This window comes from Opisthocomus hoazin, chromosome 22 (genome assembly GCF_030867145.1).
Source record: "Opisthocomus hoazin isolate bOpiHoa1 chromosome 22, bOpiHoa1.hap1, whole genome shotgun sequence".
NCBI lineage: Eukaryota > Metazoa > Chordata > Aves > Opisthocomiformes > Opisthocomidae > Opisthocomus > Opisthocomus hoazin.
In genome coordinates this window covers 6,932,680-6,954,702 of record NC_134435.1, presented here as the reverse complement: position 1 = coordinate 6,954,702, position 22,023 = coordinate 6,932,680, and the positions used below count along the sequence as shown (strand labels likewise).

Genomic DNA, 22,023 nt, shown 5'->3' with positions numbered 1-22,023 from the left:
CGCGACCAGGGAAAGGGGTGGTTTGGTGCGGGCGGAGGTGGCCGGCAGCAGGGTACCCCACACCCCGGCATTCACCAGGAAACCGGGGCGGGGGGACGGGAAGGGGTGAAATTTCCGCAGTCGAAATGCAATCCCCGTTATTGCCTTGCATCGTACCCGTCACCGCTGCTGGCACGCAGCCCCCGCACACACCGGCGGGGCTTTTCTGCCGAGCCATTCCCACACCCCAGCAAGGGCAGGGGGCTTCTGCGAGCGGCATCGGGTCCCCCTGCACCCAAAACCACGAGGCTGAGGTGTGGCGTGGCGGCGAGGGTGGGAGCGGGGCCCTGACCCCGGTGTCATGGCAGGCGGGGACTGGAGGGCTGGCGAGCGGTGACGTCTCGCCGGGAGGAAACAGCTGCACGCCAAGGACGAGCGCAGGGCCACAGGAACGCACCGAGCGCAACCGGACGGGCCGCGGTGCCACTCGTGAGTGTGCGGGGGGACCGTGCTGGCATGAGGGGGGACCGTGCTGGCATGTGGGGGGACCGTGCTGGCGTGCAGGGGGACCATACTGGTGTGCAAAGCCACCGCGGTGGGGTGCGAGGGGTGGAAAGCGGCGAGCCGCGGAAGCGGAGGCTCCCTTCAAGGGGTGGCTGCAAGGGGGATCCTTGTTTTCTTTCTTTCTCTTTTTTATGATAAGTTCTTGTTTTTTTAACAGAAGCCTGGGGGGCTGCGCTGCCGGCGGGTGCTGTTCCGGGCGGGCGCTGGTGCTGCTGCGGGGCCCATGGGTGTGCCCCGGCCGGGATGCGCCTTTGTCCGTGCTGCCACGGAAGCGCCCGTCCCTCGGTGCGGGGGTCCGAGCTGGGCTCAGTGGGGAGCATCCCCCTGGCTCGGTACCCGCCAAGTTTCGCACGGGTAAAGGTGCCATACGACGCCCCAGAGACACGGAGCTCTGGAAGGGCAGGGGGGCTTTTTGGTGCTGGGGTGGGGCAGGGGACTTTCAAGACCTCCTTTGCCTCGTGGTGGGGACGGATGCAGCTTTTTTGAACCCAGCAAAGCTCTTTTTCCGCCCGGCGGGCAGGACTAGGGGTGTCGGGGTGCTGGGTGTGCCGGGAGAGCCCTGCCAGGCAGCGGGCTGCAGAAATAGCTGCCGGGCTCCTGGGGTGAAACCTCTGAGCCCAAAGCCGTGGCGGGGTGCACGCTGCCGGGGGGACAGAGGATTTTTGGCAAAGGGGACGGGCTGTGCACATCATTTAGGGTTTCTCGTGGCACTTTCAGTGCAGGGACCCCCACAACTCAAACCTCTCCATCATTTCGGCGGGGGGGTGGGTGGGTATCCCCATGCCTGGGCTCTGCAGCGTCCCGGTTTCGCCGCCCACCCCATGGACGCGGTGTTTGTCCAGGCATCCTCCCCGCATCGCCTGCTGGCAGGGCAAGAGCTGGGGCTGCTCCCCCGGCCTCCGCAGAGGCCTCGGCAGCGGTGGGGGGGACGGGGACAGGGGCTCTGCAGGGACCGGCTGCGGCCTGGGTGTGGCCGGGGATTCTCCGCCACTGCTGAGATGAGTTGGGCGGTCTCAGCCCTGCTGCTGCAGGCAGGAGGGCCGCGACACGCAGGGCTTTCTCAGTTCCCTGGAGGGTACAAAGCTTCACGTACAGGCTCCTACGTGGTCTGGGGGCTGTGATCCCCAGGTGCCCACCCAGCACCTGGCTGCAGCACAGGGCACACAAGGGCTCTCCCCCAGCCAGGAGCTGTGGGAAAGGGTGGCCGAGGCTTGCGGCCGCCCCAGCTGAAAAGGGAAGGGGAGGCGAAGGCAGATCTGCTTTTCTGCACAATTTCCTCCCCTCAGCGAAGGTGGCTGCGGATGCCAGGGAGCTCCCTGCGCCCGAGCGGGGTGACCCGGCCACACCGACGGCTGCGGGGCTGGGTCTCCCCCTCCACGGGTGCTCTTGCAGGAACACAGGGCCAAGCTGGGGAAGTTCAGGCAATTTTTTGCCTACTGGCTCCATGGCACGAAACTGAGCTCGGCTGGGGGCAGAACCCCCCTCCCTACTGCGCCTTGAGCCTTCCTGCAACGTGTCTCGGAGGGAGGGCGAGGAGGGAGCCGTGCCTTGTGGCTGGAGCTCAGCTGACGCTCAGTGGTTCATTCATGGCCGGGCTCCATTTTCCAGCTGTTTCTCTCCCTCCGTCAGCTTTCTCAGAGCAGACGGCGCTGCCTGGGGACTTTCTCTGGGGAGGTGGGGAGAGCCCCCACCGCAGCGGTTTGCAGCTATAAATGGTGCTGGTGTTAAAAAAACAACGTGCGAGTTACCCTGGAAACCCGGCTGCGTTTCCTGGGCTCTGCTGGTTGTGTGGGGCTGATGGCGGCCTTGATACGGCGCGCGGAAACTCAGATAAAGCTGGTGGGACTTGGCGGGGGCTGCCCGGCAACGAGGCGTCCCCAGCGGCCGCTGAAGCTGGGACGGTGCCAGGGCTCGGGGAGGGGGGCTGCAGGGAGCGTTGTGGGGTGCAGTAAGGAGCGTCAGCCCCACGGAGGATGCTCAGCCCATTTCCACGTATTCAGCGCTTTCTTCCCCTCCCGGTTTCTCTCGGCGCTGTCAGGAAGGTGCGCGGGGGGCCCGTATCCACAGCTCCCAGCCCGTGGGGTCCCCAACTCGGTGCCTGGTACCAAAGGACCTTGGCTCTGGTGACCACGGGGTCCCCGCAGCACCCAGCCATGGCCCTCGCGTGGGCTCCGCACCGGCAGCCATGGCCGGCAGCAGCGCCCGCGGGAGGGAGCGAAGCCTCCCTGAGCCAACGCAGCCCGCGGAGAGGGGCCTTTGGCTCACGACGGCTTTTCTGTTCCCTCCCGCAGCTCCTCCTTGCCCTCACTCCAGGGATTTCCAGCTCGGGAAGCCATGGCACCCAAAGGGAAGGTAAGGGTGACCCACACCCGGCAGGGATGGGTACGGAGGGTGCCGCAGGGCAGACCCCAGCACCAGGCAGGGTCTCCATTGCGCACCAAGGATGGTGGTGACGCGCTCGGGCTGCCCGCAGCCTGTTTACATTCCTGCCTGCCCAGCCAGCGCTGTCTGGATGGGATGCAGATAGGGAAAGCGCTGGGAGAGCAGGGATAGCGAGGAGCAAAAATCCTTTTGGGACTGGCATGGGACGGGGGAGGGAAGGAGAGGAGAAGAGACGTTGCACTGGGGATTTGGGTTTTTGCTGGGGAGAAATCCCAATGGTGCCTGAGCCCGCTGCGAGGCGTGCGGCCCCGCTTTGACCTCCCTCCCCCAGCCTGGATTTCTCCCCCTCTCCAAGCCGGGGCTGGAGCAATGTGGCAGCTGGGTGAGCAGGTGCTCCCTTGCAGCCAGGAAAACATCTCGGCGTGGGTGGAAAACGCTGCCTCGGCGGGCAGCTGTGGCTGCCGGGGTACAGCATGGCTGCACTGCGCCAGGCTGGGGAGGAGTCCCAGCCCAGAGCCTCCCTTCTCCACCGCTCGGGGCCAGACTCCACTTTCCATTCCCTCCAGAAATCAAGTAATCATTGCCTTAAGCTCTGTCACGTGCGGCTCACTGCCCAGCCAAGAGGTGGTTTTGCCTCTGGGTGGGGAAACTGAGGCACAGCGTGGGTGAGCATCACCCCTGCAGTGGTCCAGGACCCCGAGAAGCCACGGTGTGAGAGCGAACGAAGCCACGCTGGGAATTTTGCTTCCACCCTCCTGGCCCCAGCCTGGCTTATTTTTAGCTGGGAGGTCCCAGGCAGGCCGGGATGACTCAGAGGCTGGAGGAGGGGAGGCGGGGGCCCCGGCAGCTGAAGGGGGGATGGAAAGGGACATGGGGGTGTGAGGAGGGCACGGCGGGCAGGATGCTGCTTCCCTCCCCAGTGATGTTTCTGCACCTCCCCGGGGCTTGTTCCCACGAGAGTGCAGGGAGCACAGCACCAAGCTCCTGCCTCAGTTTCCCTCGCCCCCGCCATGGCAGCACTGCGGCAAGGCAGGCAGCTCGTGCGTCGGTGGCTCAGCAGGCAGCAACACAGCCCTGCTCCTCCTCCGCATTTAACCAGGGCCAACATCTTGTCTCCCCGTTGCCAGCACCCTCTGGCCACCCTTGTCCCCTGCTGCTGTCTCCGGGCACCTCCTTGCCCTGCAACTTCTTATTTACGTCTCTGCGAGGCATGTGTGTGGGCAGGAGCCTGCACCGAGCCAGGAGGGTCTGGGAGCTGCCGGGAAGCGGGGCTAAATCCAGCTCTCTGGATGAATTGCCTGCAATACGATCCGTCCCTGTGCCTGTCCGGCTCCCGCGAAGGGCAGCGTCTCCTCTTGCCCGACCTGGTCCCCACCACGTGGGACACCAGAGCCAGCAGCTCCTCCAGGGAGGGCCTGTGGGATGTGCCCAGCCCAGACTGGTTTCTCTCTGGAAATGGGGGTACAGAGGCCAGTTTCTTTCTGAAGGTGCTGACTGAGATGTGCAGCAGAGCTGTTGTGCTGTGGAGTTGGGATGGGACCCGTGCCCGGTTGGCACGCGGTACAAGCAGAGTGCAGGGGGGTGCTCAGAGTTTTCCAGGGTGCTGCCACAGCCGAGAGCCCTGGCTCCCAGCCCTCCTGCTCCCCAGTGAGACCGCCGAGGAAATGCTGCTGTCCAGCTCCTTCCACTCTGTGCCTCCAGTGGGGATGCGTCCCAGTTCCTTATGTGGGGCTGGGCTGGTTTCACATCTGCTTCCACCCAGGGTTTGTGCTGATCTCGTGCAGAGTCCAGCCCCAGGCTCCCGCGAGGTGAATTCCCCCGGACAAAGCCAACCTGGGGAGCGAAACCCCAGCCCCCGCTTTTCCCTGAGGTCTCTGTTTGGGGGTGTCGCTCCTGGGCTCCCCGTGGTGCAGCCTGGAGGTGCAGAGGAGCAGACTGAAGTGGGTCATGCCAAACCCCAGGATTTCTCAGGCTCCTGGGAAAGCCTTTCCCTGTAGCCAGGATCTCAGCTCCGACCCCTCGGACCAGCCTGGGTCCCGCAGGACCTCACGCTGGGGCAGGACAAGCTGTTGGCAGCTCTGGCACTTCTCGGTGCTTTCCACTTAGCAGCCCATGATTTTGTGCCTGTAAACGTGTCTCCTCATTTTGAGGCCATGCAGAGCTTGGGCATCCTCAGCATCCAGAGGGTTTCCCTGCTCGCAGCAGGCGTTGCAAAATGACTTCCATCATCGCTCCCAATCCATCCTCGATAACTCCTGTCAGCCCGGCTGCACCGCAGGGCATCACCCCGGTCCTTGGGTGCCTGCCCCTGCATTCAGGGTGTCCAGCCCTCCCACAGGGTCTTCCCTCTTCCTGCCCACCCTCCCCCCCACCCCGCCCCAGGACAGTGCTGGGAACAGAAAGAGCTGAAGGAACCTGCCTTCAAACCCTGGCTCTCGCTGGTGCGGGAGGGAGGACTGCATCCAGCTTAAACACAGGGCACAAGCAGCCAACAGAGCGATGCCAGCGAGACACGAGAGGGAAGGCTGTGTACTCCAGTGACCCAGCACACAAACAATCTGCACAGCGAGGAGAGCAAACAGGAAAGAAAGGAACTGAGGAAAAGAACAAGTGTTTATGTTTGAGGCTGAGCTTTGCCTTCGGGCAGCCCCGAGCGGGAGCGGATCTTGCCCGAATCCTGCTCAGCTTCAACTTCTCCTTCCCCCTGTCCTGCTAGGAGCCGGTGGCTGCTCCTTCTCCTTTCACCCTCTCTCCTCCTTTCCCCTAGGTCTACAGGGGTTCGGTGAAGGATTTCCCAGGCTTTGATGCCAGTCAGGATGCAGAGGCCTTGTACAATGCCATGAAGGGATTTGGTACGGATGCTCCTGGACTGTCACGCCGGGGCCGCCCTGATCTTCCCTGTTCCTTCGGTTGACCCTTGCATGGCTGGGCATCCTGCACTGCTTCCCCTTTCAGCTGCCTGTCTGCTTCAGCACCGTGCCAGGACCTCCCCCAGCTCCCCTTTCCTCCCCGGGGCCAGCTTGGCTCTGCTTCTCCTCCCGGCCCTAAGCTGGAAGCAGCTCTGGGCACAGCAGGATGGCTACGACCAGCCCAGCCATGGGGGGTGAGACCCAGCCGTGGGGCTAAACGTGACTCTCATCTGTCCCCGCAGGCAGTGACAAGGAGGCCATCCTTGACCTCATCACCTCCAGAAGCAACAAGCAGCGAGTGGAGATCTGCCAAGCCTACAAGTCCCTCTACGGGAAGGTAACGGCAGGAATGCTGCCCAGCCCGTGCCCCCACCGCTCCCTGGTCCCGCTCAGAGATGCTGTGGAGCAAAGGGTCCCCCAGCCCCTTTCTCCCCCTCCACCAGGACCTCATCGCAGACCTCAAGTACGAGCTGACAGGGAAGTTTGAGCGGCTGATTGTGAGCCTGATGCGGCCCCCAGCTTACAGTGATGCCAAGGAGATCAAAGATGCCATCGCGGTAAGGGGTGGGCAGCCCCCCCAGGACCCCTCTGAGGATGCCCTGGCTGGCTCTGCCATTGACAGGGCTGCGTCTCTGCCCGCAGGGCATCGGCACGGATGAGAAATGCCTCATTGAGATCCTCGCCTCCCGCACCAACCAGGAGATCCACAACCTGGTGGCTGCCTACAAAGACGGTGAGGGCTGGGGAAGGGCAGGGCCTGCCCCATATCCCCTTGGGGTGAGGGGATCCATCTCTCCAGGCCCTGACCTCTCCCTCTTCCACCAGCCTACGAGAGAGACCTGGAGGCTGACATCGTTGGAGACACGTCAGGCCACTTCAAGAAGATGCTCGTTGTTCTCCTTCAGGTATGTCCGTCTGTCCAGTGTTTGTAGGTGGTGGGTGCCTGAGCCCAGCAGGGCTGAGCCTGTCTGTCCCACAGGGCACCAGGGAGGAGGATGACGTGGTGAGCGAGGACCTGGTGGAGCAGGATGCCAAGGTGAGGCTGGTGGGTGGCTGGGACGGGTGGCATCTAGGCAGGGACGGGCGGGTGGCACTGGGACCATGCAGACCTAGGGCTGCGAAGGGTGGGTGGGTGTCAAGGGCACCCATGCTTGGGCAGAGCCCCACGTGAGCAGCACCCGGACTCAGGCTTTGCCACCTTCCCCATCTCACAAGGACCTGCTGGAAGCTGGCGAGATGAAATGGGGCACGGACGAGGCCCAGTTCATCTACATCCTTGGCCGGCGAAGCAAGCAGCACCTCCGCCTGGGTGAGCATCTCCTGCAAGCCCGAAGCTGGGCTTGAAGGTATCTTGGCAGCTTCTCCAGGCATTATCTGGCTCTCGTCCCACAGTCTTTGATGAGTACCTGAAGATTTCCGGGAAGCCAATCGAGAGGAGCATCCGGGGAGAGCTCTCTGGTGACTTCGAGAAGCTGATGCTGGCCGTGGGTACGTCAGCCCCTGTGTGGGGAGTGCTGTGGAATCGCGCCGCTGGCCTTGACAGGGTGGGAGGGCTCAGCCCAAGAGCCAGCAGGGTTTGGGTTGTGGCTGTGCCTGGTTTCAGGGAGCTCAGGGAGGCTCCTTCAGGGTGGGTGGGGATGCTGAATGCGGTGCCTGAGGGGCACCGGTGCTCAGAGGCTCGGGGTGCTGGTGAAGCCGGGTGCCAGCATCCCTCACCACGCCTCAATTTCCCGGCAGTGAAGTGCGTCAGAAGCACGGCAGAGTACTTTGCTGAAAGGCTCCACAAGGCCATGAAGGTGAGTGGCTCACCCCTTCCCCAGGGCATCCCCCGTAGTGTTTTGGGGAGCTGGGCAGAGGAGGGGTCCCCTTGCCACGGGGTGCTGCTGGAGGGCACGGTGATGCAGGTCCATGAAGACAGGACCTATGTGACCTGGGGTCTCTGCTCTTCCCTCCAAAGGACTCATTCCTTCAGACCCAGGGCTGGGTAGAAATCTGACAGAGGGTCTCAGGTGTGATGGGCTGAGCAGGGTTGCTCGGCCATCCCATGCTCGATGCGCGGGCTCCTCCGTTGCAGGGGCTGGGCACGAGAGACAACACGCTGATCCGCATCATGGTGTCCCGCAGCGAGATCGACATGCTGGACATCCGGGAGGTGTTCAGGACCAAGTATGAGAAATCTCTTTACAACATGATAAAGGTAAGCGCTGTGGGTCCCCAGTCACCCTCCCAGCGGCTGCTGGTGCTGCCTCCCTCGCAATGCCAGCGCCCGTGGCCCCTGTGCCGGCTGGGGGCAAGGCTCAGTGAGACCCCTCTCCACCAGCCGATACCTTGACCCTCCGTGATGCATGGTTCTCCGTTTCTGTCTGTCTTTCCAGGAGGACACCTCCGGGGAGTACAAGAAGGCTTTGCTGAAGCTGTGTGGAGGGGACGATGAGTAAGACTGCCTGTCACCCCATCTGTCCCTCTTTGTCCCCTTGGTGCTGGGTACCAACCCCCGGGTCAGAGCCTGGCGGAGCACCTGGACCAGCAGCACCTGCAGCGACAGCGGTTCGGTATGGGGGGTCCTGGGGCCCCTCGGCACGGGAACCGCGATGCCATGGTCCCTTCTTGGCACGTGGCAGCCCCGCAGGACACAGACAAACACCTGGAGGAGGAGGATGCTCCCATGGGGGCCGTTGGGATTTACCACCCGCTTCCCCTCCCTTCCCACCCAGCTCCTGCCCCCCGTGCCCAGCACCCAGCGGGTGCAAACCCCCCGTGGAGGGGCAGGACGGGGCCCCAGGGCTCACCGTCCCCTGTCCTTGCCCTCCCGTTGCAGTGCCGCAGGTGAGTTCTTCCCCGAGGCGGCGCAGGTGGCCTATCGGATGTGGGAGCTTAGCGCGGTGGCCAAAGTCGAGGTCAGCACCCCTGACCCTCTCTGTACCCCCTCTCTTCTCCCTGCCAGCTCAGGACCCCCGCCTGCTCCTCGCTGCTGTGGGGCACGGCCAGCCCTGCGCCTCTGCTCTGCCTCTCGCTCCGCAGCTTCTCTCAACGCCTTTCTCTGGTTCTGGGGCACGAGGCTGGTGGGACGTAACCCTGGCAGGGCTGGTCGCTCCCCATGGGCTCCACTAACCCCCTCCTCTCTCCGAGGTGGCAGGCCCTGCATGTCTGTGCAATGCATCACGCGCAGCCCTGGCTCCGGTGCCCGCCGGAGACCTCCCGCTCCCCGCAGCAGCCCACCCTGACGCCGGGGCACACGGCTGTGCCGTGGGGAGCTGGGACACTGCATGCAGCTGGAGGCACCCGCAAAGGGTGCACTGGGATGTGTGGAAAAGGCACCCAGAGCCTCACATGAGAGGGGAGGATGGAGATGTGCTGGGAGCTGTGAGGATGCGGGAGGGTAGAATCGCAGGGTAGGAGCGGGCACCCTTCCAGCGACTCCTGGCTCTCAGCTGACGTGGCCAGCCCCGGCCGAGGTGTCCCAGTGCCAGGGGTGATGGGTATAACACCAAGCAGGACACCGAGACTCCAGGCACTGTCTGTTGCTGTCTTCTCCCCGCTCTCTGCTGGCCTGGCTATGGTTTGCCCCTCGATGGCAGGGGTGATGGTGGCGGGGACGTCCTCACTGAGCCCCAGGTGCTTGCACTAACACACGACGTGCTTTGGCCTCGGCTTGCCGGGTGGCACCTTCTCTCCCTCCCTCCATCCCTCTCTCTCTCCATCCCTCCCTCCATCCCACCCAGCTCAGGGATGAACCCAAACCTCTCTGTGCACCCACAGCTGCGAGGAACCGTGCAGCCCGCGGCAGGCTTCAACGACGACGGGGACGCACAGGTGCTGAGGAAGGCGATGAAGGGCCTGGGTAAGTGGGGACCGTACACCCAGCCCCTTCCTGCTGCTCCTCAGCAGCTCCTGGGGCAGAAAACCCACCCTGGTGCACGCAGGGAGGGGGAAAAGAGCCAGTTGTGGAGCCCTGGGAGCTCCCTCTTCCCCATCTCCCATTTACGGGGCGGCAATGATGTGCCCGCAGTTAGGGGTGACATGGTGTGGCTCTGCTGGCCCCCTCAGCTCTCCCCAGCATCACTGCTGTCCTTTCAGGCACGGACGAAGGGGCCATCATCGACGTGGTGACGCAGAGGAGCAACGCCCAGAGGCAGCAGATCCTAAAGGCTTACAAAGCTCACTACGGCAGGGTACGCCGGCCCCACTCCCGCCCCGCTCCTTCCCTCTGCCCGCATCCTGCCCCTTCCCACACGGAGAAATCCCACCCGGGGAGCAGCGGGCAGCCAGGGCACCCCGATTTGCCCCAGCATGACTCTCTGCAGTGATGGGACAAGGGGTGATGGCTTTAAACTGACAGAGGGTAGATTTAGATCAGATACAAGAAAGAAATTCTTCACTCTGGGGGTGGTGGGGCCCTGGCCCAGGTTGCCCAGAGAAGCTGTGGCTGCCCCCTCCCTGGCAGGGTTCAAGGCCAGGTTGGACAGGGCTTTGAGCACCCTGGTCTGGTGGAAGGTGTCCCTGCTCATGGCAGGGGGGTTGGAACTAGATGATCTAGAAGGTCCTTTCCAACCCAAACCATTCTGTGGTTCTAAGACTGAGCTGCCAAAGCAGCCTCCTGCTCTGGGTGCACCACCAGCCCGAGGGGAAGGATGTCCCTTCCCCTTCGCTTGGCCCATCCATGGTCCCTCACAGAGGACTCCAGAGCTAGGATCTCCCCAGAGCTACTCCCCAAAATGTGACCTTAAACCGCCCCCAAGGCTCTTCCCAGATGTCTCCCACCTCCACACTCTCCTCCCCTGTTTTTTCCCGGTGTTGCCTTGGCTGATCCGCCCCTGCAGAATAATCCAGGGACTGAACCCTCAAACGCTTTTGCAGGACCTGATGGCAGACCTGAAATCCGAGCTGTCGGGCAGCCTGGCCAAGCTGATCCTGGGGCTCATGCTGACGCCGGCGCAGTACGATGCCAAGCAGCTGCAGAAGGCCGTGGAGGTAACGGCCGCGCTGGTGGCATTGGCTGCAGCACGTGAGGACGAGGTGGTTTTCGCTGTGGTTGTACCCGCACTGCCAGGGGCCCAGGGCTGTGAGCGCACCCCGGGTTTGCACACCCCCAGGCTCTCATCTCCTATATGGAAGGAAAGCAGAGTAGACAACACCAGGATAAAGACCTGATTTGCACTCAAGACCTGCTGGGAGCCCAGTCTGGTCTCTTTGCAGCTCAGCACGTTCTAGCCAGCTTGTACACAGAGCCTTTAAGGGGTTTTTCTGGCTGCTTTACGGAGCATCCCGACGTTGCAGTGGGAGCAGTGCCCTGCCAGGCACAGGCAGTCACAGGAGAGCCAGCGTAGGGGCAAACCAGTGGCATGCACCACTGTCCACCAGTCACACCGGTTGGGACCCCACTAGCAGCATGCTTGGACGCTTCTGTGCTGGTTCCGACCAGCCTTTGAGGCCATTTGCTGGACATGGACTTTTGGCACGTGGTAGCCCCGGGGTTAGAGCAGCTCCTTGCCTGGCACCGGTGGGGAGATGCTGCCATGTCCCTGGCCAGCGCTGGCACCCGCAGCACCTTGCCATGCCGCTCTCTTCCAGGGGGCCGGCACAGACGAGAGCGTCCTCATCGAAATCATGGCCACGCGGAACAACAAGGAGATCGCAGCTATCAACGAGGCGTACCAGGAAGGTACGGCACGGGAGGGGCACAGGGAGCGCCCGGGTCCTGGGCTCGGGCCTGGTTTAACGCTGCACGAGGCCCTTGCCAGAGCCTGGGGCACAACTGTTGTCTCTGGGCTGGGTCTGCAGCTTGGCGCTGTGGATGTCTATCAGTCCTTCCAGGCAAGGGCAGCTCTTCCCCAGGTCCAACACCTTATCAAAGAGCAGTGGAAACATGGGATGAGGCTGGCAGGAGTCCTCAAATCCATCCTGTGATTTCTCACACCTCCAGACCATACGCTTCTCCTTCCCTTCCATCCATGCCCCCTTCTCCCTAGGGAACAAGAGCTGCAAGCTCCAGGTTAAATCCCCAGCCTCTTCTCTCCCAGAGAGCCCATGGTTTTAAACAGATGGCTCTGTGGCTGGTCCTGGCCTCTCTCCACATCACGGTGACATGTCCCAGCTCTGCCACCGATGTGTCCTCACCGAGAGCTCTTTTGCAATGACCCCTCTCCCTCGGGAGCACCTGGAGCAAGAAGCTGTGCTCACACCCAGGGCATTAGAGCTGCTGGGCTGATCCCCAGGCCTGAAAATAGCAGGTGGAGGCATCTGCTTCAGCAATGAAAAGGCTGGAAGATGGCCACCACCATGCGTGGGCCCCATGGCATCACAGGCAGGACAGGCGCTGGTGGGTGGGAAGCAGAGCTGCAGGTGGGGTGCAAGGCTCAGCCGTCCCCCTTCTCCGCAGCCTACCACAAGCGCCTGGAAGACGACCTGAGCTCTGACACATCAGGGCATTTCAAGAGGATTCTCGTCTCCCTGGCTCTGGTAAGAGCGGCTGTCTCGCTGAGGATTGTCCCCTCCCTGGTGGGGGTCTGCGAGGATGTGGCTGTGGAGGAGACATCACCGCTCAGCTGGGCAGCGCTGCGGGAGCCCGTCTGCCATCCCCTTCCCTGGGGCTTTGCCGGGAGATGTCCTCTCCCCAGCTCCGTGATTTTTGTATTGACCCACAGGGCAACCGTGACGAAGGACCAGAGAACCTCACACAGGCGCATGAAGATGCCAAGGTAAGAACCATACCGGCAGCACTGCCACAGGATCTGCATAAAAAAAAAATGAGGATATGGCATCCTCTGCTCTGGAAACAGCATCCTCAGGGAAGCAAATGCTGCTGGGGCAGGGTGTCTGTGAGCTGCAGGGGGAGATGCCAGGTGAAGTGACATCCTCGGAGGTAAAGCTCCCAGGCCTGATTTCTGCTGCCGCGGGCTCTGCTGCCCCACACACGGGGAAGCTGCAAACCATGAGAGCAGCCCCAGGGCTCAGCCCCGGGGAGCTCCCAGCTGGGGGCTGCAGCATTTCTTGTGCAGAGCTGCCACGCTGGGGACCGGCAACACACAGCGATGCTGAAATTTGGCACTGGAGCTTCTAAGGCAGCTTTGGGCTGGTCTGGAGGAGCCACCCAGCTCTGCGTTGCGCACGGGGCAGCCCTGAAGCCTGAGCTGCTTTGCACACAGCCAGTGCGCCGGGATGCCTGCCACAGCCCTCAAACCATTGAATCTCAGAATCCCAGCATGGCAGGGGTTGGAAGAGACCTCTGTGGGTCACCCAGTCCAACCCCCTGCCCAAGCAGGGTCACCCAGAGCAGGCTGCACAGGACCTTGTCCAGGCGGGGTTTGAATATCTCCAGAGAAGGAGACTCCACAACCTCCCTGGGCAGCCTGTGCCAGGGCTCCGTCACCCTCAGAGGGAAGAAGTTCTTCCTCATGTTCAGCTGGAACTTCCTGTGCTTCAGTTTGTGCCCGTTGCCCCTTGTCCTGTCGCTGGGCACCACTGAAAAGAGTCTGGCCCCGTCCTCCTGACACCCACCCTTCAGATATTTATAAAATCCATTCTCAGCCTCCTCTTCTTCAGGCTGAACAAGCCCAGCTCCCTCAGCCGTTCCTCGTAGGAGAGATGCCTCATCTTTACTGGGCTGTGGTGAGCCAGGAACGGAGGGGGAAGGCTGAGCAGCCAGAGCAGCGCGGGGGATTGCTGGGGTCCTGTCAGGAGACCCCTGACCCTCAGGCTGTGCACCCCGGCCTCCTGTTCCTTTGGGCGAAGCCTTTTCTGAAAGGGGATGGGAAGCTCGGTGCAGGGCCAAACCCGAGCCCTCGCTCGGCCGCCCGCTCGCTCCAGCGCATGCCGGCAGCTCGCAGCCGTGCAGCTCTCCCAGCGGGGCCGCAGCCGGCAGAGGGAGCGGACGCTGCGCTGCCTGCACCGTCGCATGCGCTGCCGCTCGCCTGGAACGCTGCAGAGAAAGAGAGAGCCAGGGATGACGAACGCAGGGACGGGCCAGATGGATGGCAGCTGGCCTGGCGCGGTGTTTTGCCAGCTAAGCTGCCCTTCCCCTGCTCTCGCTGCCGGCGCCTGGCAGAGGCGGGCAGGCTGCTGTGAGCCAGCCTGGGGCCGGGCAAGGATGCTCCCCAAGGAGCCTCAGGGGTGTGGTGGGGCTCACTTTGCTTGGCCAAAGACCACCCCACCCCAGATAGTCGTGTAGAGGCCAAAGTGGAGGAGGGCACAGGTCCTAAGATCAGGCCCGCTCACAGGGCAGCTGGGGACAGGTCATTTTGAGGGATTTTGCTAGACTTCCCTCGCTTTGCCAGGGAAGGATAAAGGTTGAGCAGCACCTTCTGACCCTGTTGTCTTCCTGTCTCTCTCTTTCTCTCCACCAGGTTGTTGCTGAGACCCTGGTGAGTGCCTGCCCTTTCGCTCCTCAGCCTTCTGCATGTTTGAGGGGATGCTGCGGTCCTCGGGCGCAGGGCTGGGGCTGGGAATAGCAGCCCCATGTGCCGGGCTCCTCTGACCACAGGGGTTGTGCTCGCTTGCTGGGGGCTCCAGGGTGCTTGCATCGGATGGGTGGCAAGGGGACAGATGAGACATGCACGAGGGCACTTCCCTGCAGCGCTGGGCAGGAGAGAGAGAAAGCCGCCTTCCTGCCCTTGGGAGGGCTGGGGACCAATCCTGCCCACTGCCTGCACGCAGGACCCACGTTCCTGGCAGCGTGGCACTCGGGGCTGGGTCCTCTGGCTCACCGAAAGTGGGAACTGGGGAAGGGGCAACTTTCTACTGCAGTAGCCTGATGGGTGGGTGGCAGCTGTTTGAGCCGTGGGCAGCACTGCTGTGGCCCAGGGTGGAGGGCAGCTCCTGTGTCTGGCAGCTCTGAATTCTCTGTTCAGTACTGGTCACCCCCAAAAAACCCTCCCCAAAAGACAAAAAAAAAGTCTTAACCACAAGCATTGCACAGCTTTTCTCATAAAAACCAGAAACTATCTTTTCTCAGACATAGTGTGTGAGTGTGCAGCTGTGCACCTTCACATCCATGCACAAGAAATGCCTTTTTTGGCCAAAAATAGCTATTTTCCTGCTCGTGAGAGGCCGTGCTCTTTGCAAGAGGATGTTCAGGACTTGCTGTCCCAGGAAGAGCTGTGTGACATCTTTGCCTCTCTCTCCTACACCCATCCCCCTGTCCCCCTCTTCACCCTCGGCTGTTCTTTCAGAAACTTGCTGACGTCTCCAGCAACGACTCCAGTGACTCCCTGGAGACCCGCTTCCTCAGCATCCTCTGCACCCGCAGCTACCCTCACCTCCGCAGAGGTAGGACCACCTTTCTCCATCACTGTTGGACCCTCAGCTGCAGCACAAGTGCTTTGATTTGGGCTGAACAGGGCTCCCGGGCAGCAGGCGGTTGGGGTGGCCCTGCTTCCTCAGTGGTGGGAGGAGATGGCCTTTGGGGTGGCTGGTTGAGGTCACCCCATACCTGTTCTGGTTCAGAAGTCTCCATGGTTGAGGCTTGGGTCTCCTGGGTGCCCAGGGCTGGGATGGGGTGGCTCAGCGGTGACACTCTCCTCTCCCCATCCCCAGTGTTTCAGGAGTTCATCAAAATGACCAACCACGACGTGGAGCACGCCATCAGGAAGCGGATGTCGGGAGACGTGAGGGACGCCTTCTTGGCTATCGGTCAGTGCCTGCCGGGGGCCCCTTTGCCTGCCTCTGCCAAGGCAACGTCAGGGCAGATTCCTGCTGCCTTTGGGCCATGGAGGCTCCCAGCACGGCGTGGGGTTAGGGCATTTATTGGGCATCCTATGGGGCCAAGCCTGCACCCTTACACCAAGGAGGGGTTGCAGCTGACCCGATGGGTGGCACAGCTCCTTGCTGTGACGTCCTCTGGGTGCCATGAGCCAGGAGCTCACTTTGTCTCCCCTCTGTGTTGCAGTCCGGAGCGTGAAGAACAAGCCAGCCTTCTTTGCTGACAAGCTCTACAAGTCCATGAAGGTGCAGATGGGCTCTCCTGGGGCTGGGCTGCGGGAGGGGGCTTTGCTGGGCAGACGCCCTTTGGGACTCTCTGATTTAACCCCATGGCAGTGATGGGGTTTGTCCCTCAGCTGTCCCCAAGGGAGCAGGGCTGAGCTCAAACCAATGCTGCATCAGATTTCTGGGGTTAGCAGGAGATGTGGTAGGCTAGTGTCTTGCCGGCAGCAAGCCCAGCACATGTCCAAGGAGAGATCACAGAATCACAGAAAGGTTTGGGTTGGAAGAGACCATTAAAGGCCATCTAGTCCAACCGCCCTGCAATAAGCAGGGACATCTTCAGCTGGATCAGGTTGCTCAGAGCCCCATCCAACCTGGCCTTCAGTCTTCCCAGGGATGGGGCATCTCCCACCTCTCTGGGCAACCTGTGCCAGTGTTTCACCACTCTCAGTGTAAAAAATTTCTTCCTTATATCCAGGCTAAATCTACCCTCTTTCAGTTTGAAGCCATGAGCCCTTGTTCTATCATAACAGGCCCCGCTAAAAAGTTTGTCCCCGTCTCTCTTATAAGCCCCCTTTAAGTACTGGAAGGCTGCAATAAGGTCTCCCTGCAACCTTCTGTTCTTGAGACTGAACAATGCCAACTCTGTCAGCCTTTCCTCACAGGAGAGGTGTTCCAGCCATCAGATCAGTTTTGTGGCCTCCTCTGGACCCGATCCCCAGCGTGGACTGGGCTGGAGATGCCAGCAGGGTCTCTGAGCCCCAGACCCTCCAGGGTTATTTGTTCAAGCTCCCCTTTGCAGGGTGCTGGCACGGATGAGAGGACCCTCACCCGGATCATGATTTCCCGGAGCGAGATCGACCTGCTCAACATCCGGGGCGAGTTCATAGACCTGTTCGACAAATCGCTGCACCACATGATTGAGGTGAGGGGACACGGGTGTCCCTCCCCAGCTTGTCGCCTTGTCTGGCTGAGCCCTGGCCATGAGCCCTGCTGGGACCCGAGCCATGAGCAGTGCCATGAGCAGCTGAGCATTGCCTGAGGAGGGGGAACCTGTCCCAGTCAGCCCCGGCGTTGGCAGGTCTGGCTGTGGAAGGGATGTGCCAACACCTTCCACTGCTGCGCGGATGCCTGTGGGGTGGCCAAGGCACGGAGCTACGCCTTCCCCGTGCCCAGCGCCTTGAACTGGGCTTCCCCGGGGGCAGGCACCAGTAGGAGTTCTCTGACACGGGTCTCCCTCTTGCAGAAGGACACCTCCGGCGACTACTGCAAGGCTCTGCTGGCCCTGTGCGGGGGGGATGACTAGGCGGCCATGGGAGCCCCTTCTTCGTGTCTGAGCCAGCACACGCGCACCCACCGCCTTGATGTCACTGCAGCTTCGGGGGCTTCGGGGGACACTTGGACTCCTGCAGAGGACAACTCACTTTGCGCTGGAAAGCGGCACCACATTGCAAGCGGGGGAGTCTCGGGGAGGGGAGCAGAGGGGTCTGGGTAGGGGGATTCTTGTATAATTCATACCCAAACATGCCACTAACCCAGGAATTTACCCAGATGGAAAAGACAACTGTAAGTCTCAGAAATAAAACCTTACTGTTGCTGACCCGGGGGCAAGAGCAGTCGATTTATTTGGGCAGGTTTGGGTGGGACCGAGTCCGTGCTGAGGAGTCTTGGTGTCTCCTTGCCCTGCCCCAGCCCCAGGGAGGGCCCTGGAGACCCTGAAGCCCCTCTGAGCAGCGCCGCAGGGCCCCCCAGGTGCTGAGAAAGGGGCTGGAGATGCGTCTCGGGCCGGCAGTAGCGCAGGGAGTTCAGAGAGCTCCGCTTCACGCCTCTGAAAACCCCCAGCAGAGTTTGTGCCGTTGTGTGGATGATGTTTTTATAAAACAGAGATAGAAATCGGACTTGATGGCATCCACCCGTCCTCGCACGCGGTTTCCTGTGCTTTCAAGCTGCTGAAGAAGCAGTTGAAAGGCACATGCCATAGAGGCTACACCCCCAAACAGTTTGTTTGCACTTCCCCCCAGTGCCCAGGAGAAAAGAACTGGAATTTCCAAAAGTGGGAAATTCCAGCACTTTCAATTGTTTCCAAGTCAGAACAAAAACTCCTGAATGCCCAAGTCTTCCTCAGAATAGCTGGGTGAGGAAAGCTTCACCTTCAAAATATCAAAGCAGCGTGAGGGATAATAACACAGTATTATTATAATACTTCACAACCAGCTGAGGTTGAGAAGCAGTAACATGTAGAGACAAACCAGGGAAGCTGAAACGACTCAGCTGGTTGTTTTGCCACTGAAAATTCCCTTGATGCCTTCCTGTAAAACATCCCCTTGTAACAAAATCACCTTTCTCAGGGGGAAATGGCCTGGCTGAAGCTTTTTCACTCTCTCTGTGCTGGTTTTGGCTGGGGTGGAGGTAATTTTCTTCACAGTAGCTGGTATGGGGCCGTGTTTTGGATTTGTGCTGAAACCAGGGTTGGTAACACAGGGCTGGTTGAGCTGCTGCTGAGCGGTGCTTACACAGAGCCAAGGCCTTCCCTGCTCCTCACCCGCCGGCGAGCGGGCTGGGGGTGCGCGGGAAGCCGGGACCCCCGCTGCCCCCAGGGACCCGCCATGCCGCACGGCGTCGTGCTCAGCGCACCGAGCTGGAGGAAGAAGAAGGAAGGGGGGCACGTGTGGAGCGGTGGCGTTTGCCTTCCCAAGTCACCGTTAGGTGTGACGGAGCCCGGCTCTCCTGGGGACGGCTGAGCACCTGCCTGCCCACGGGAAGGGGGGAATGAATCCCTTCTTCTGCTTTGCTTGCGTGCGCGGCTTTCGCTTTACCTATTAAACTGCCTTTACCTCAGCCCACAAGTCCTCTCACTTTTACCCTTTCGATGCTTTCCCCCGTCCCACCAGGAAGGAGTGAGCGAGTGGCTGTCCAGTCCTTAGCTACTGGTTGTGGTTAAACCGTGATGCTCTCCCATAGACATCTGGGCTCCTCTGTCTTGCCCTTGTGTGTAACGAGGAATGGGCATCCCAGTCCCGGTGGCACTGGGGTGGGCTCAGCCCACCCCACGCCCACAGCAGCTCGTGGGTCACCCGCGTGGCTGGGAACCTGCTGTGAGGGCTCTGAGCAGCTGCAGAAGATGTTCTGCAGGAGGATATAACCCCAATCTTCATCTGCCCATCTCTTCCTGAGGCTCAGCACCACAGCTCTCAGCTTCGCAGCAGAGGCACGAGGCTGCGGGAGAGCCGGGCACAGCACAGCGACCACAGGGAGCAGAGCTGGCCGTGTCCCCGTAGCTGGTAACGGTGCTCTCGGGGACCCAGCTGCAATGTTCAAGGAAGTTTTGGGGCTCAGGAGACAGCCCAGTACCCCTGGGAGAGCCAGATTCGGGGCAGTGCAGCTCTGCTCCTCCAGAGCAGGAGAGGAAATCTGCTCGGCATTAGCACAGGGCCACAACGTGTGAGCTGTCGTCCTGCCTCCTTCTTGTGGCCAAAACACCATCTCTGGGGGTGCGCACAGGGGGATGCATTCCCTGGGCACAGGCGTAAACACTCCAGTGAAACTTCTGGCTGTACCACAATTGCTGTAAGCCCGCAACCGGTGACCCCATCACCCACAGCCCAGCTGCCTCGAGCTGCACAGCACCGGGAACACGGCCAGGCAGCCCCTCGGGGCCGGTCCCCAGCCTGGCTCCAAGCGATGCTGCCACTGGGAAGCCCGGCTGACCCCAATGCACCAGTCCCAAGGCCAGGAATTTCCCTGGCACCCACTGCCAGCTGCTTCTATGATGAGGGCAAGATACCAGAGTTACACAGAGAGTGAGATGGGATTTCCTCCTTGGAGCAACTCCCTCTCCTGGGAAGTCCTGCTGCCAAAAAGCCTTCGTCTTGCCCCAGCTCCATAGTAATCCATTTCCAGCAGCGGTCGCTACGGCTGCAGCAGAAAACAGCCAGCAACATTTTAATCACTGCAAACACTTCAGCACACTCCATACCCTATTTAAACACAGGATATTTCAGCGTGGCTGGCCCCACGCTGCTGGGGTTGGCAGCACACTGGGGCTGCTCACAGTGGGCTGCCCTATGAGGGAGAACCACGAACTGGACTGAGCTCAGCAGAGCTGCCCACCCCAAGGGCAAGGCCAGGAGGGTGACAGCATCTTGGGAAGCACAAGCATGGCCTCTGGGACTGACTCTACACCTGGGGCATTTTCTCCCCGTTTCTCATCCTGATGCCTTCTTGCAGAAGATGATGAATTTGCAGCCAGCTCCTGTCCGGAGACCTGCTCCTGTTTGGTGACCTGCTCCTGTCTGGTGTCATGCATTGCAGTAAACGCATCTCCGTTGCTGACCGAATTAAACTCCTTCTCCCTTCGCTTGCTGGAGAGCCTGAGGACTCTGCACCAGGCTCAGAGAAATGAGATGCTCTGTTAAAAGCAGCCAGGAGGAAGGAGGAGGCACTGGGCAGAGGTGTTACTTTGGAAGGACTCCAAGCAAACCAAGAGGAGCCTGGGACCAGCAGCACCAAGACAGGCTGTGGACCCTGGCACATGGGGAAGCACCGAGTGGAAGAAGTGCAGTAAGAAGCATGGAGAGGTGGCAGCCAGAAGGTTACACGTGAGCTGTCACCTTGCCAAAGGATTTGGGACAGAATGAATGTCACCTGCAGTGGAACAAGGAACACTGAGACTAGGATGGGGAAAGAAAACAATTGCCCTAAGACAAGCCTGGGAAAGGAAGAACACTTGTTTTGTTTAATACCTAAATCACTCACTAGCAATTTGTGTTAACTGACAATAAATTAAATAAAAATTCCCCAAGTGAGCACTGTTTTGCCCATGGAACCCTCTATACATGGGCAGGTCACAGACCCTTCAGACAAAGCAGCTTCATCCCTGCAGCATCCCGGTCTCCAGAGAAAATACACGTCACAGCACCGCCCTCCAGGAACACCTCCGCTCCATCCGCTGGCTCCAGCCAGCCCAGTCCGAGGGCAACTGGTGACAAACCTCATGCCTTGCCTCTGTGATCAACAAGGAGGCAAGCGGTTCAAGGAAGGCAAGGTAAGGAAAAGGGAGGACAAAATAATGGGCATGAAAAAGGCAAAGAATTAGAAGGCTGTAAGCAGCGTGGGTCAGCACCAGCCACCCACGCCTCAGCCTTCAGGGCCACTGTAGAGAAGCTGCTGCCAGGACCAGGGATTTACACACCAGCACCCAGCACACGGCTGCTTTGGACATTGACCAGCAATGCCGGGGGCAAGGACTCGCTTCCAGGCAAAGCCAACGCCAGATTTCACAGGTTGCGACATCCAGAAAACCCCTCGAGGCCGTGTTTGGTGTACAGAGGGTCGGACCTCTCGCTCTGAGTCAGCTCTGAGGGCCGCTGGAGATCCTCTTCACTACCAGACCCTGGGAGGAGCCGTGTCTGGTGCAGAGACACATGGGTCTCGGTCCCTGGCCCAACGCCGCACCATCAGCGAGACACTTCCATCCCACCCGCTGCCCTCCCATTCCCCCAGAGGGGAGAAACCCAGCCTGGAGGCTTGGGAGCCGGCAGAGTTTTCTTCTTCAGCTCTTCCTCTTCCCAAGCCAAAGGAGGAAGAAGCAGCCTTGCCCCTCACATCCACGTGCCGCTCACTGGGCAGCCCGGTCTGGGTTGGGGAAATGGCTGAGCTCGCCGAGGCCGCTCTCCCCACGCCATCATCCCTGGAGCCGGCTTTCCAGGACGTGATGACTGCCGATGAGCCCTTTTCTCAGGCATTGCAGTTGCATGAGACATGGCCCAGGGAGAGAGGAAGAGGGGAAAATCCCCTCTGTGCCTGTTGTTGATCTTGTGAATTGGAACTCTGAATAATTCAAAGCTTAAAGCACACCAGGAAATCCTCTGAGCACTCCCAGACCCAGTTCCCACAGCTCTTGGCATGTCCACTGTGGGGCTGCACCAGGTCCCACCATAACCCAGCCCCTGCTGACTGTGGAGGAGGGAGGGGGAGGATGGTGAGGCTGTGGAGGAAGGCAGGAGGTGGTGATCTCCTCCCGCGAATCGGGTGACACTGAGCCTTGCCTCACATGCCAGAGGCAGAGGGAGAAGAGAGCTCACGTTCAGCGAGAGGGTAAACCCAGCAAAGCAAAAGCAGCCCGGCATCCCTGGAAAGCCACGCTGCGACTCCGACCCCCGCGAAGGCAGGGCGCTGCGGGAGGTCTGGGGGAGCGAGACCCCAGTGCCTCCCTTCGCCGCCCCTCTGCTGACCCCTCGCCCACCCGACCCCTTCCACGCTCCCTCCTGCC

At 61.0% G+C, this 22,023-nt stretch overlaps 1 protein-coding gene across 3 annotated transcripts; it reads left to right on the top strand.

Annotated features, from left to right (window-relative positions):
- Positions 1–191: 191 nt before the first annotated feature.
- On the top strand, positions 192–17,352 carry ANXA6 (annexin A6). Of its 3 annotated transcripts, none has more exons than XM_075441618.1 (26): positions 192–468; positions 2,835–2,895; positions 5,693–5,777; positions 6,077–6,171; positions 6,278–6,391; positions 6,477–6,567; positions 6,660–6,739; positions 6,814–6,870; positions 7,050–7,143; positions 7,227–7,322; positions 7,572–7,630; positions 7,909–8,031; positions 8,210–8,268; positions 9,413–9,449; positions 9,594–9,675; positions 9,912–10,006; positions 10,692–10,805; positions 11,406–11,496; positions 12,214–12,293; positions 12,479–12,532; positions 14,177–14,194; positions 15,002–15,098; positions 15,366–15,461; positions 15,718–15,776; positions 16,555–16,677; positions 16,999–17,352. In XM_075441618.1, exons 2-26 carry the CDS (start codon positions 2,878–2,880, stop codon positions 17,056–17,058), a joined length of 1,977 nt encoding a protein of 658 aa, XP_075297733.1. In that variant the 5' UTR covers positions 192–468; positions 2,835–2,877; the 3' UTR covers positions 17,059–17,352. The 3 variants fall into 3 exon arrangements, with proteins under 3 accessions (XP_075297733.1, XP_075297732.1, XP_075297731.1); XM_075441616.1 differs by lacking the exon at positions 9,413–9,449 and adding an exon at positions 8,653–8,731 and having other exon boundaries at positions 195–468; XM_075441617.1 differs by lacking the exons at positions 9,413–9,449; positions 14,177–14,194 and adding an exon at positions 8,653–8,731 and having other exon boundaries at positions 194–468.
- The last annotated feature ends 4,671 nt before the right edge of the window (positions 17,353–22,023 follow it).